The 14,216-nt window shown below is 35.6% G+C and overlaps 1 protein-coding gene across 1 annotated transcript in view; it reads right to left on the reverse strand.

The window, feature by feature from the left end:
* Window positions 1-736: 736 nt before the first annotated feature.
* Window positions 737-14,216, reverse strand: part of LOC127583990 (coiled-coil and C2 domain-containing protein 2A-like) — a 120,211-nt gene continuing 106,731 nt past the window's right edge. The window contains 8 exon segments of the mRNA XM_052040469.1: window positions 737-3,698; window positions 4,508-4,685; window positions 4,998-5,056; window positions 6,561-6,683; window positions 7,032-7,166; window positions 9,405-9,518; window positions 10,737-10,826; window positions 12,027-12,230. Coding sequence (XP_051896429.1) covers window positions 3,510-3,698; window positions 4,508-4,685; window positions 4,998-5,056; window positions 6,561-6,683; window positions 7,032-7,166; window positions 9,405-9,518; window positions 10,737-10,826; window positions 12,027-12,230 — 1,092 coding nt within the window. The 3' untranslated portion in view covers window positions 737-3,509.

Here is a 14,216-nt window from a genome sequence, read left to right on the forward strand (position 1 = left end):
CGTTGCACAGAGTATTTAGTATACTTCCCGGCCCAGCATCACCCTTATTGACTAGTATTTTCTCACTTTTAGGCAATTCCTTATTCACCAAGAGTGCCTTCTGCCCTCTCCTTGTACCACACTGTTTCAAATGGAACTTTGTTGAAGACTAGGATGACACAGTGGCACAGCTTGTAGAGCCACCATCTCACAGCATAAGAGATCAGGCTTCAATCCCAAACATGGTCTTTTTGGAGTTTGTATGTTCTCCCCGCGATTGTGGAGGTTTCCTTTGGGTGCACTGGTTTCCTTCCATATCCCAAAGGTGTGCAGATTGATGGGTTAATTGGCCCTAGTGTGTAGGCCAGCGGTAGAATCTGGGGAGATTTGAGAATGTGGGGATAATAAAATGAGATTAATGTAGGATTAGTGTAATTAGTGTAAATTGATGGTCAGCATGGACTGGATGAGCTGAAGGGATGGCCGGTTTCTGTGTTGTGTCTCCATACGACTTGTGAAAGTGTTATCCATGTAACTGCTTAGGTTAATAATATTTAATAGTTCAGAATACCTCATTTTAACAGTAAAAAGTAAACTGCAAAATGGTTTCACTTTGCAAAATTTCATCCCCATTAGCAAAATAAAATCATAATGTTGAAATCCCAAAGTGAAGGTGTGAATATAAACTACGAATGCACGCTCAAAAATACATTAAATTCATGTATTTGTAAACAAGTCTGGCAATGGATAATACAAACATTGATAAGTAGAGTCCATTTCCATTATATCAAAACTGAATGAGATTTTTTGTATAAAAGTACAAAAGTGGATAAAATCATATATTTATAATTATAAAGTCATAATGCACAAGTTCATAAATTGTAGAATCATAAATAGATAATGGCAAATGTGTAGAATACAGATGCTGGGACCCAACTGTGACATCATGTAAAATCTTCATTATTCTACTGCTGGGAGTACCTGGTCACCATACAATAGGAAGGATATTGAAGCAACAATGTAAATCACAAGTGGTCTGGTATGAGAAAATATAAATTGAGTTTGTTTTCATTAGAACATGTCTCATAGAGATTTAAAATTTGAAAATGGATGGCAAGAGTGGATAGAAAAATTCCAATAGTAGAGGTGTGGAATGAGATGATATAAAATTACACAAGAGAATTAAGATAGAAAACAGAAGATGTTTTCTATTTTACACAGAGGGCTGAGGCTGAGGGCTATACTATCTGTACAATAACCCAAGAAGAGGCCATGTTAATATATGGGAACCTATAGTTATTTGGCTAAGACAATAAAAGGAACATGAAGAAAAACGCAGAATGGGATTACAGCCACTGCTCAAGATGAAGATAAATATCAAGTGTGGTCCATTTGGTGTAAATATTTGAGTTGCAATTTATATCTTCCTTTGCACCTTGTTTTACTTTATTAAAAGTGTCAGAAATGTAACACCTACAAAATGTATATCGTTAGATCTGTTTCTTCTACCAGAAAAGTCTGTCCTGGGAAATAATCACCATCATTATTATTACTTGAATATTGTACTGTACACTCTAAAATATTATCTGAACACAAAATGTCAATTCCGTAATATTCACAATATATAAACAGAATTATTTCACAGCTATCAAACCCTACAAACTAAGCTATATCCTGTGTGCTAAAGTAACCACTATTAACTGGGATAAATAGAGAAGTTGCAATATAGTGGCCCAGATTTTCCATGAGATATCTGTACAAATAACAACAGAATGTGGACATCATTAAATTAAACCACATTAAATATTGTGCAATTTTAACCCTAAATTGATTTCCAATTACTTTTACATTGGCCAAGGTAACTTCTATCCATGATCATAACCACATCCCTGAGTGTAATGAAAGGTTTCCATTAACTGCACCCATTTAGGGAGGTGTTTAGATTCTCCTGCTGTGACATGAATTTCTCATAATTGCTTGCAGTTACATCAACTAACAGTCAACTGAAACCTCTTCAGATTTGTTCCCCATATTAGTCCCTTTAATATTTTAAACACAGTTAAAATGACTTTAAACTGAGTTAATTAATCTGTCCTTGGCTTGTCTGTTTATTCAGCTGCAGCAAATACTGGAAGAAATGTTCACTTTTTTTTAAAAGCCCAGCAATAGAAAGTTACATTCCAGTCAATAATTGACTGCAACTGCTCCTGCTGCACAAGTACGGTGATCCTTTGCCAGTTTTGTGGTTGAGTTTATGTTCTCATGTTTGAGTGCAAATATGGATGTTAACTCCATCTTGGTAAAGTATGTGTCAAACTCAGATTGTTGATTGCACACATAATGGAAACTTTAAGCTTGTATATTGCTCAGTAACATGTGAGATCTATTTCAGAAACAGCAATTCTTAGTAATACATAGGTCAAGTCAGCAGTTTTCTGCCTTTGGCTTGGCCTTGTAGTATTTAGAGACTTCTGCTATGTTTTAAGATCTGTTTTTATCAAACAGTGGTTCTCTTAAATGCACTTAGGAATAAAAATCAAAATCATATTTTTAAATTGAGGAAGCAGGATGAAACGTTTTCACAGTGAGCATAAGGTAAGGGAAATGAGAGAAAGTAGAAATCAATGAAAAAGGTATTACCAAGTTTAAGCTTTAAACATGTACACAATATACCCTAACAGAAAGGAAAGGAAAAAAATCTAAATTGAAGACTAAGGTTACAATTTTAACTGCAATTGTAAAACTAAGTCATCTTATAGAATTGAAAAAAATGAACTGAATTGCATACAAAAGGTATAGTGTGGTTAATGCAATGCAACAGTTCAATACAAGCAGTGGGCAGCAATAAACACTTAATTCTCCGTCCCACTCTGACCTCTGTCCTCTTACATTGTACCAAGGAAGCTCAATACAAGCTTGAGAAACAAGATTGCATCTTCTGACTGGGCACATTATCGCCCTCAACAACTTCAGATATTCTGCCTTTCCAGTTTGTCAGAACTGGCCAGTTTTGATGACACATCATTGAGCTGACATATTAAATGTATTTCTTTCTCCACAGATACTGCCTAACTTGCTGAGTACTTCCATGATTCTCTGTTTATTTCTTGACATGACATTTCTGAGCAACAGTGCTCTGATGTAAAGCACAGGTTGCCATATCCAAGTTCTCAATTACATCTAAAATTATATGTCACATGACAATTTCACTATAAAGCAAGATGGGGGAAGGAATCGGGTTTGTTTGCATTATGAGGAATGACTCGCCAGTTTTCATGTATAAAGTTGTATTTTACATGGATGTGCAAGAAATATGCATGTACAAAATTAAGATACAGAATTTTGATATAAAATTGAATATGATAAAATAGTATTGTTTTCCATATGGTATTACATCTGATCTGCATTACACCAAAAGCAAATGAGGAAGTACTGTTGGCTTCTGTACAATTCATAAGGCAAGGCACAATGATCGAAGTATGCATTCCTGCTCAGATCAAGATGGCAAAGATTACAACTCATTGTGTATGTCATCTGTTGCGGACCAAGGATGCCACATAAATCCAGACAGATAAAACGTTGTTGGGATATGGGTGAATGTACACAGCTAAAGCAAACTCTGCGAGAGGGGTCTCCGTGTTATGGACGCCAGTGCTGTGTACCGCTTCAATGATTGGCTTCAGTTCAGAGAAAGACATGTGAATAGGAAACCCAGAAATCTGTAGAGAACAAAAAATGGCTAAAATGTTACTTAAGATTAACTTCTTTTTCTTCAAAGACATAATAAACATGTTGTGCCTGACAGAATACTCAATTGACAGATTTAAGTAGATGAGGTAATAGAAATGTCTAATACTTCCCAAATTAGTGCTTGTTTGGCAGAACAATTTAAAAATATCTGCTGTAAGTGACTGAAGAATGGTAACATTAAGATATTAAGACAAAGGATATTAAGATTTTTGTAAATAAATTCTTGGCCTTGTTTTATCAGCTGGTGAAATCTTAATGTTCTCTATGTAATAAACTGGGAGGAAAATAGTTCAGAGAGTTGTTTTTGAACTGAGGTGTGATAGGGTATATCTAGAGCAGGGTAGAAGTTGATTCAATAGTTTCTGCAGTTTATACAAATTATGCATGTATACATAGAAATTCATACTAAATACAAACATTCTGTATTTGGTGTAAATTTCTCAGTATACACACATAATTTCTGTGCTGATGTGAATGTGTCTGGACCTTTGACATTTTATTTAGATTTTCTTCAGCATTATAAATGGTTATGATACTAGGCACCTAGTCCCAATGGTTTCTGAAAAGCCCACACAACTCGGAAAGCACCTTGTATAATTTGGCTAAAAACAACTACTTGCAAATAAACTAAAGTAATAATTAACAATAAATAAAATACAAATTGTTATCCATAGGTGAGAGTACTACATTTATGAATTAAAATATTAAATTTCTGCCAAAAGCAGACATTTCCCTGTTCTGGCTTCTGCTGTTTATAAGGTTAAAAGGAGGTCAGTACCCTGTAATCTCCCAACAGATTCTGCAGTTCTGCACAATGGTCATCTCCGACCTCTGCCCCTTGGCTGAGCTCAAGTTTAGGCAGGAATTGCCGTAGAGTAGAGGTACAGTATCTGTTCCAGCGGGTTGGATGTCTTGGTCTCCATTCCATAATCTTCTCTTTCAGGATCTTTTCAATCCTAGCGTAATTACAAAAATCATTAGTAAATACCCCAAGAATGATGATATAAGACTGGAGCGTTCTTTAACAGATTTGGGTAGAAGACTCTGAAGCACGGTGATTAGGTTTGATATGTGTTAAGTACTTCAGTGACCAATATTATGAAAATGTTGAAAATTCTGGTGTCTTTCTCATCCACATATTAAAAACATTTAGACAACATATCATGGTATGAAATGATGTATTTTGGTAAGGAAATGCAAAAGATCTCTACATAAAACTCAGAAAACGGTGATTAAAAACACAATTTCAATTAACAAATCAGCATTACTTGTCCTGAAGTTCTACTGCAGCAACCTTGTCAGTCTGGTGATATACCAGCTCTTCTGGCTAAAAGACAGAAAATATATGAACAAGTGAATAGAGAATCACAGAGCTTCTCAATAACCTGAGTGTACAGGTTGGATATCAAACACCTAAAGAATGCGTTTCACTTTACACCACTGACCACAGCATTCCTGTACTTTATGACTTTGCCAAATATAGTACAAGGAAACCATACAACTGAAAAATAAGATCAAATATTGCAAGTCTGTGTCTAAGGTCTGCAATGAATCTATGGTTTGTTAAGAGTGACAATGGACTGATGCTGTTCAGAACTAAGTGACCAGATTTCAACTGGGATTGCTTATAAATGGCATTGCATGAGGAACAACACCATCAGATGTGTGTAACACTGAAAATGTTTCACCCTGTCCAAGCACAATTCCAGGCAGGTTGTGCCGAGTCTAATTTTCAAAATGATTTGAGGTGATCTAGAAACGATCATTATTAAGATTTATTTTGGAAAACAATCAACTTATTACTCACGTATTCCTGAAAAATAACATAGCATGTTCAGCTTTCTAGGCAAATAATGCTTACTGTATGAAACATGGTGCAATAAAACTTCCATGTTTCTGCATTCCTATACTTACAGCTTCCCGTCTTAATCCCTCTCCACCACCTTTTATTGATTTCCCATTTGCAGGAATTGATCTTTTTGTATTCATGTCATCAAAACCCTTCACCATTTTATAAACCTCTATTAAATTCCATTCTTTGATCCGATGCAATTCATCCTGGTATCTGTCTTCTTCCATTAACCTTCAATGGATGGCAGAAGTGTCCCTTCTATGCTCAAAACTGCACATAGTACTGTAACTACAATCCAACCAGTATGCAATATTATTTCATCTTGATTCTCTAACTCTATGTTCTAATTTACGAAAGCTGTAATGTTATTTTTGTTGGTATCTTTTATCTACCTGCAATTGCACTTTTGGAGGATAATTCAATTGAACCCAGGCCTCTCTTTCCACCTGCACCATTCAGTGTCTCTACCCCATTCCTGTTTATCCTCCTAAAATGTACTATGTCACAATTCCCTAAAATAATGTAATGTTACACTTTTGTCTTATAGTGATTAGGTATTTTTACATTTTAAAAAAATCAATATACATGTATATATCTTTGTATATTGTAGTCTCAGTAGTTCAAATTTGAATATTTTCCACTGTTCACCCTTCAATTTATTCATTAATTTATCTCTCACCACTGAATATGGATTTATGTTGTCAGTTGTAAATTACTTTCTGATGCATGAAAATAAAATTATACCTTAAGTAGCCACTATTAAACATATAATCTGGTTGCATTGCAGCCATGCAGTCAGTGCTTCAGAGTACTTTGTCTATATATCTAGCTTTCCATTCACACGCACACATATATGGTAATGTAGTTAAAAAATGTCACTTCCCTTTCCTGGATAGCAAGATAATATTTCTATCATTTCATGCAAATATTGCATACATATTAAAAGGAAATTAAAAAATATTCAATTTTACCACCGCACCTGAACACTTGATAGGCCTGGGAAAGGAAAGCTTCTCGAAAAAAATGGCTTCCACATGTTTGACTTGCTGGTGTCAAAATTTATTCTCATAACAGTTTCATATTTCTGCACATTGAACCAGACCTAGAAAATCAATCATCCATGAATTAACAGAGAGAAAACAGCTACTTGAACATCTTATGCATATTTCTTGTATGTTGGTAAACAGCAACAATACAAAGCACGGTCTGATTAACCAGTCTCTGAAGACAGCCAAATCTAGGAATAAAATGTTCACATAGCTGATGGAAATCAAGTTTTGATTTATTTACAAACAGCAGTTTAAGTAGCAGACAAGCTTCTAAAGTAAACAAATTTGAACATTGAAATCAATCAATAAAGACCATTTTAATCTAGTCAACTATTTTGGATTCAGGTATGAATAACTTGACTTCACTCTCATTTTCAGGAGATTGCTTAAGTGAAACTTACATTGTCAGCACTAATCAAGCAGCTGACACTCTGCAAAGGACAGAATGCATCAAATTGTCCATAGTACTGTCCAGTAGTAGAGTTCCAGATCACATATTGATTCTGTTCATAGCTCAGCACATACGCTGTTGGACCCTGAAAATGAATTTGAGCAATATTTCTTAGTGAAAGTTTTGAAATGAGAAAAGAAATGATCATGAGATAGCAATTGGGAAGTCCTTAAATAAGGAAGAAAACAAGAAAAGGATCATTATGGTTTTGGGGAAGTTAGTGCATTTCATATATGGGGAATGTACTTTGTTTATATTACAGCTATAACTTCCTATTATAACTGACCAGTAATAAATGTTTAATACTAAAACAAGCAGAATTTTTATACATTGGAAGTAGGAGCAGGAGGAGGCCATTCAGCCCCTAGTGTCTGCTCTGCCAATCAATATCATGGCTGATCTTTTATCTCAGTGATGCTTTCCTGCACAAAGCTCATATTCCCTGATTCCCTTAACATTCTCAAATCTGTTGATCTCTCTCTTGATTATACTCAGTGACTTGGCCATCACAGCTCTTTTGGGTAGAGAGTGCCAAAGATGCCCTACCCTCTGTTTAAAGAAAGTTCCTTACCTGATCCCTTATTTTTATCTTGTGACCCTGATTCTTGACACCCCAGCCAGGGGAATCATTACCCCTGTATCTACTCTCTCAAAGCACTGTAAGAATTGTACATGTTTGAATTAAATTGTCATTTGTTCTTATTATAAGATGATTATACTGTACTGATCTCTCCAATCAATTTGCCCACCTTTCCTCTAATCCTTAAATTTGTGAAAAACTGCTAGTGTGCATTTTAACACTCGAGGTTCAACCCATTTATCCCACTCAAATGCTCACGTTGGAAGAATGATCATGGACAGGAAGAAATGAAGGAATATCCTAGTCCTGCACAAGCTCTGATAGGGTTCACTAGTCAACTTTAGGACATGCAGAGATCAGTCAACAATTTGGGTGGGAATCAAACTGACTTTCCCTGGTTTACATGTTTCTGTTTGACACCATGAATATTAACCAATTGACCCCTATGACAAAATACAAGGACAGGAAAATAAATTGTGCAGACTATGCAGTCCCTTGAGGTTGTTCCTCCATCCAGTTAGGTCATTGTCAGGGATTCAGGAGTTAGGCAATTATGTGGATATAAAAAGCACTAATTCAAATGAGATCTGATCTTCAGCAAAACCGGTTCTAATGTAACTTGCAAGCAGTAATCTGTACGAAATTAAAAAGACAGCTCTGAAAACCAGCAGTACTCTCTACAGAGCACTGGCCCACAGCAGCAGGCTGCTCAAGACATATGATTTGCAAACTGACATGACCATGAGATGTTTTTGTATGCATCAGCCAAACATAAAACAATGGGGCTATGTTAATTGGCCCACATCAAACTAGGCATCAGACACCAGCTAAGTTATTTTGTCACTTAAAACATCAAACATGGTCATGTGCATATTTGCTCTGTCTTATGAATAGTTGGAATATTCATGTACCCAGAGAGTCAGCCCTCATAACACTAATATTGGAATCTAGGTTCTCTGTTCCCAGAAGTTTTTACACCATTCACGTGAATTACTTTGTCCCAACAAAGGTGTTTGAACACTCAGGTATGTGTTGTCAGTTACAGTGAGCTCCCACTGTAAATCTGTAATTCAATGGAACCATTTATCAGACTAAAAATATCAAAATAAGCAATGTCATTGTAGTTATTGAAATTGTACTGAATCACCTGATGTTACCTTTGTTCTTAAAAGTTTAAAAACTTGACGTACTTCGAGTTTGGGGAGGCTCTACTGAGAGGGTCTCCGAGAGAATGCCTGCATGTCATGATGAATAAAAACTTTTATATCTATCAGTTTCATTGTCTCCAGCGACTCAGTTCACAGTCACACAATCATGATAGATTTGTATCTTAATTCCATCTATACAGTACATCATGGAGTTGTAGTACTCTTAACTGAATTAAAAAAAATTCTAATCTCAGTTTTGAAATTTTCAATTCAAGCAACATCAACAGTTTCTTCAGGAACTGAGTTCCAGTTGTAAGATTAAGTACTTTATGATGGTTTGCGAAGGCCACTCTCTAATTTTAAAGTTATCCTTATTCTGGATCTCCCCCACCAGTGAAAACAGTCCTTTCCATCACCCATCAAAATCATTAAACTCTTAACCAATTTAATCCTCTGCTTGTAATTTATTTCATCTGATATATATTAAATTATAGCAATCACTACTTTAGGCAAACATTTGATGATATGATTGAAGGATTTACCTCTCTGTGGAAAGTCTGCAAAACATGGTAAAGAAGAACAAGCTGTCTTTTACCTCAGGGATGGCTGTCCCTATCACCAGCCAAGCTTTCTTTCCCAGTGCGAGGAAATAGTTACAGAGCAGAACTGCATGTTCCTCCTCATCACCAGCAAGCAAGCTCAGGAATTGCTGTTTTGATTGAAAAAAGATAAAAACTGAATTTTAAAATAAATTATCTAATCACTGCAGTGACAAAAGACAATACAATGGACTGGACAGCTGCACAGTATTGACCAATCTATTTTGCCAACACCGGTATGCTATATTACAATTGGATGGCATCTAAACACAGCATTCAGGCCTTTAAAAATAATAAAACAAAAAGGACCTGCAATGGGCAAGAGTTGAGCCTATTAAACTGCAAACAACATCTTTAAGGCCAGCCACTGCCACATGTACTGTAACTATACATGCAAGGAGATGTGCTTTTGTGATGATTGAGCAACACTTGGAAATAACACAAAAAAAAATCAAAAAGTAGAATTTGTTGTGTAACATTGTGTGTAGTGCATTTCATTAAGGCTGGTACAGTATTTTGATAAACAATCATGCTTCCCACACACAAAATCAAAAATCTGATAATGTTTGCCTAATGGCTTTTGGTGTGTCAATCTTTGAAAAGTTCAATGTGTGGGATTCAAATATTGTGATTCATCAAAGTTTGATGCTGAGGAATGGAAAATTTCCTTTCCTGGCAGCCAGGGTGAAGTTAATGCAGACGAATGCTGCCACTTCTCTGTTTCCAATATTCAAAGGTCAAAGTCGATTTTATTGTCATATGCACAAGTGCAATGAAAAACTTACTTGCAGCAGCATCACAGACACATAGGCAATCAACGTCAAGGACACACTTAATCTTACTAACTGAAGCAGCAGCAGCATCTCCTTCTGTTCCTTCCCCTCTCTAACTCTCTCATACACACACACACAAGCACACATCAGCCATCTTTCAGGCTTTTCAATGGGAATTCTACTTCATGCAGAATTATATGTCATAGTCCATCGTACACAATTTAACTTAATACTGCATCTTGCAAGGACCTTTGATTTCAAATGAAGATTCAATGCAATAAAGTCACCTCGTACTTATACAAAACTATTTCAATAGAAAAATTCCAGCATTATTTAGAAGATAACTAAATGTGCTAAAGCAGGGATGTGAAATACTTCTTTATTAAACAGTCTGTCACTAGTTGGCGTTCATACCCAATGTAGCCTCAGTCTAGAGCCCACAGTTTGTTTAGTTTCTCCAAGGATACATTCCACTGCTCTTTATAAATAAAAAAATGGTAAAGTCAAGAACATGAAAATCTAGAAGTAAAACAATGAAGGTATAAAATTGCTTACATCTGAAGTGCACCATAAGTCACAGACACCAGCAAAAGAAACACTGTCTGGTAGGAAGGGGATCAGAGAAACGTAACGAGCCACCAGCTCCTAAAATACATGGACAGATAAGATCAAGTAGTATTAATTTCCTGACAAGGATCAGGATAAAAATAATTTGGATTATGAAATAATGAAAAAATGCTTGAGCTTCAATTAGAAATTAACATTAAAATGTGCATTATTGGTGGCTATAACACAAATAGGACTCGGTGCAAAATGTTTACGTACATTTAAAGTTATTTGTTGAAATTATGTCAAGCTGCCTCGCGTAGTTCAAGTGCATACATTTTCTAAGGAAACAATTTATCTCAGTAATGTCATATATGGTTTTAGAATTTTCTTATGTTATTAGGAGTACCTTATTTAGTGGTAAACAATGGATTTTTATAGTGGACAAGAGAAAGGGAAGGAAACAAACTCTGCCAAAATGTTCACCATATTTATATATGCTATAATTTTTGTGGGACAGAGACCATAGCATATGACAGCGTGATTGGTGCTCGTCCAAATCCTTTCACTAACTTCATGCTTATAAGTTCCCCAAACCTCCCCTCCTCTGACACCACGTCACCCCAGAAGCGAGGAATCAGAATCTATCGTTATCATGAAGGGCTTGAAATACTGAGGTTATTTTCATTAGAGCAGAAAGGCTAAGCATAATATTCAAGAGGAACTTCAGCATTTTGAAAATTGTTAAAATTGTTGGCAGGAAAATATCATTTTACTTACACAGGGAATCAATGAAGAGCATTCATCAAATGAAAGAGTTGAGGTGGAAAGAATGACTTTTTTTATATATAAAGAGAAATTTGGACAATTGTTTCAGATGGAAGCAGATTCAGGGGAAAGTGGAGTGAATGGGACAGTTTGCTCCAGCAAAAAGACAGCACAGAAATGTGAGCCAAATTGCCTCTATCTGTGCTGAGAATTCCTGTAGCTATATGGATTGTTTGAGAGGTGATCATCATAACTGAATTAAATAACAATTTTCATTTCTATATTGCCTATAACATAGTAAAAATGCCCCAAGTTGGTACACAAGAACACCATTAAATTGTCTTGGGGTCAAAGAATAGAGATTTTTTTATTGGAAGCTACTGATGGTTTGCCTATGTTATTTTGAAGTTCCTTTGACACATTAATTCATATAGCAAAATCTGGTGAACTATTTCTATGAGGAATATTTTTAAATAATGCCTAACATCTCCAATCTGCTTTAATATTAGGTTTTGCATAAAAAAGACTCACTGTTGTAGCCTCAGGGTTATTAGGAAACACATCCAGCAGCTCTTGTGGTGGAAAGAGTGGTTTAATGAACCTTGTAACAAAAACCATCTTGCCAGTGAGATCAGTGACAGTTGTAACACATCGACGATTTGGGAACTTTTTCATGACTTCCTTCTGGAACTTATCTGCCCTTTGCAGTAGTTTCTCATCCTCCTGTGTCTCAAACTGAAAATTTCAAAATAGTCAGAATGTTTCATTAAGTATGAGGGATGACTTTCTTTTAAAAATCAGCTGATTTGATACACAACTGAACTAGTGATGTGTCAGGAGAACAAGTCATAAGGAAATGATAAAAAAAAATTCAATTATCCACTATGACAGATTTTGTGATCATTAAACTAATTCGTTATACAGATTTTCTTCAACATATGTACTAATTTAATGTGCTGGGACAAAATACGGGTTCAAACCAATCTTTGTTGCTAACTGATTGAGATATTTCATTCTTTGCTGGAATATTTAAAATGTTTACATTAGGTGATCAAACAGTTAGGCCTGCAAGACAAGAATTATTTTTACCTTTTTCAGCATCTCAGTCATCTGTAAAGAAGCAGGAAAAGTAAGAGAGAAAATAAAGACAGATGTAAGATGCAAGGAGAAGAAAGATTACAGGTGTCCAGAGTACTGTTGTGAAATCTGAACAAATTAAAACAGAAGTTCAGAATCTACAAAATGGGATCAAAATCCCATACCAGAGGCAAATACACAGACAAATAAAAACACATTTTGTGTTTTTTTTTAACTTTGGACATTTTATAACACTGGAAGTGCATATTAGAAAATATGGGTTGGAGCGATTTGCTAATCATTTTCAATAGTTGAAAAATCATGTCCAGCATATGGCCACACTTCCCATACATGTACTACTGCATGAAGCACCCCAGAGCAGTATAACGTTAGAAAATCCTTCCTCACTTAAATTATGTCCAGAATATTTCTAAAAAAATCTGATTTTCATTAACGTTCTTTCCCATATTTATAGAACATGATCATTTCTTAAATAGTGGCATGATGGCAGACCTCACTAATGCTGTTTTGTGTCTTAATTGTTAGTTCCAAGCCAATGAAATGAAGTCAATGTTATAACATTGTGGAAATGTGGTGTTAATCAAAAGTTATATGTTTGTCAGGACAATGGAAGAGCTCTCTTTTTCTTTTCTTGAATACTGCAATAAGAGCCTTTATCTACCTGATATGGAAGGTTGCAGCTTGGGTTAACATCTTCTGTAAAGGACAATACCTCTGACAATGAACCTCTCCTTCAGTCCTTCACTACAGTGTCAGACTCATATACTAATAAGTTTAAAGGTCCCAAGAATAAAACCAACAAAATATTTATATTGCCTGAATCTGTCTGTTGGAAACAGCGATGACCAGTGAAATGAGTTGAATAAATTCACAAACACTTGCAAAAAAGATCTTCAAATTATTGCATACAGCATAAAGTATATTCATGGCAGACATGCATTCAAAATGTCTATCAAATGAGAACTGCAAGTGATTCATCAGGAAGCTGCCCAGCTAATGTCAGCAAATAAAATCTTCTCTCCCTACCTCAAACACATTGGTGAATTTTGATGTACAATGCTGTAAGACAAAAGGGTTATATGGATTGTTCTGCCTCCCACCACTTTCCTCACCCATTTACACCGTTGAAGACCCTCACATAACACAGGACCTCACCCTGACTTTTGCAGCTACTTTTTCTCAGTAAACTTCTACTGGGGGAACTGTGCAAGGTGAAGAGCTCACCATTTCTGGAACAGAAAGTTTTTGGATGTGGTATTAACTGTACTAATTAACGGTTCACTAATGAAGTGTTCTTACACTGGAATCAACAAATAAATTCATATTTTGATAAATCAACTCAAGTAAATGCCTTTCTTTTCTTACTTCATGCTGCTCAATAACTTTCAATCTAATACCCAAGCATGAAACCTACTCTGCAAAACTGGGCAATAACTGATCCACAAAATTAGCTGTGCAGTCAAAGTCTCTCGAGTCTTCTGCTTCTCTTGCTCTGCTCTTCTCTTAGCTCTGCATTCCTCGGTTCGACCAAGTACTGTAACTATTCCTGAAATCTGGGGAAGAAGTTAATTCATTTAGACCCTCACTCAAAAGAAATTGAAATATATCTCAGATTGATATCTC

The sequence above is a fragment of the Pristis pectinata genome, chromosome 2 (assembly GCF_009764475.1).
Source record: "Pristis pectinata isolate sPriPec2 chromosome 2, sPriPec2.1.pri, whole genome shotgun sequence".
Lineage (NCBI taxonomy): Eukaryota > Metazoa > Chordata > Chondrichthyes > Rhinopristiformes > Pristidae > Pristis > Pristis pectinata.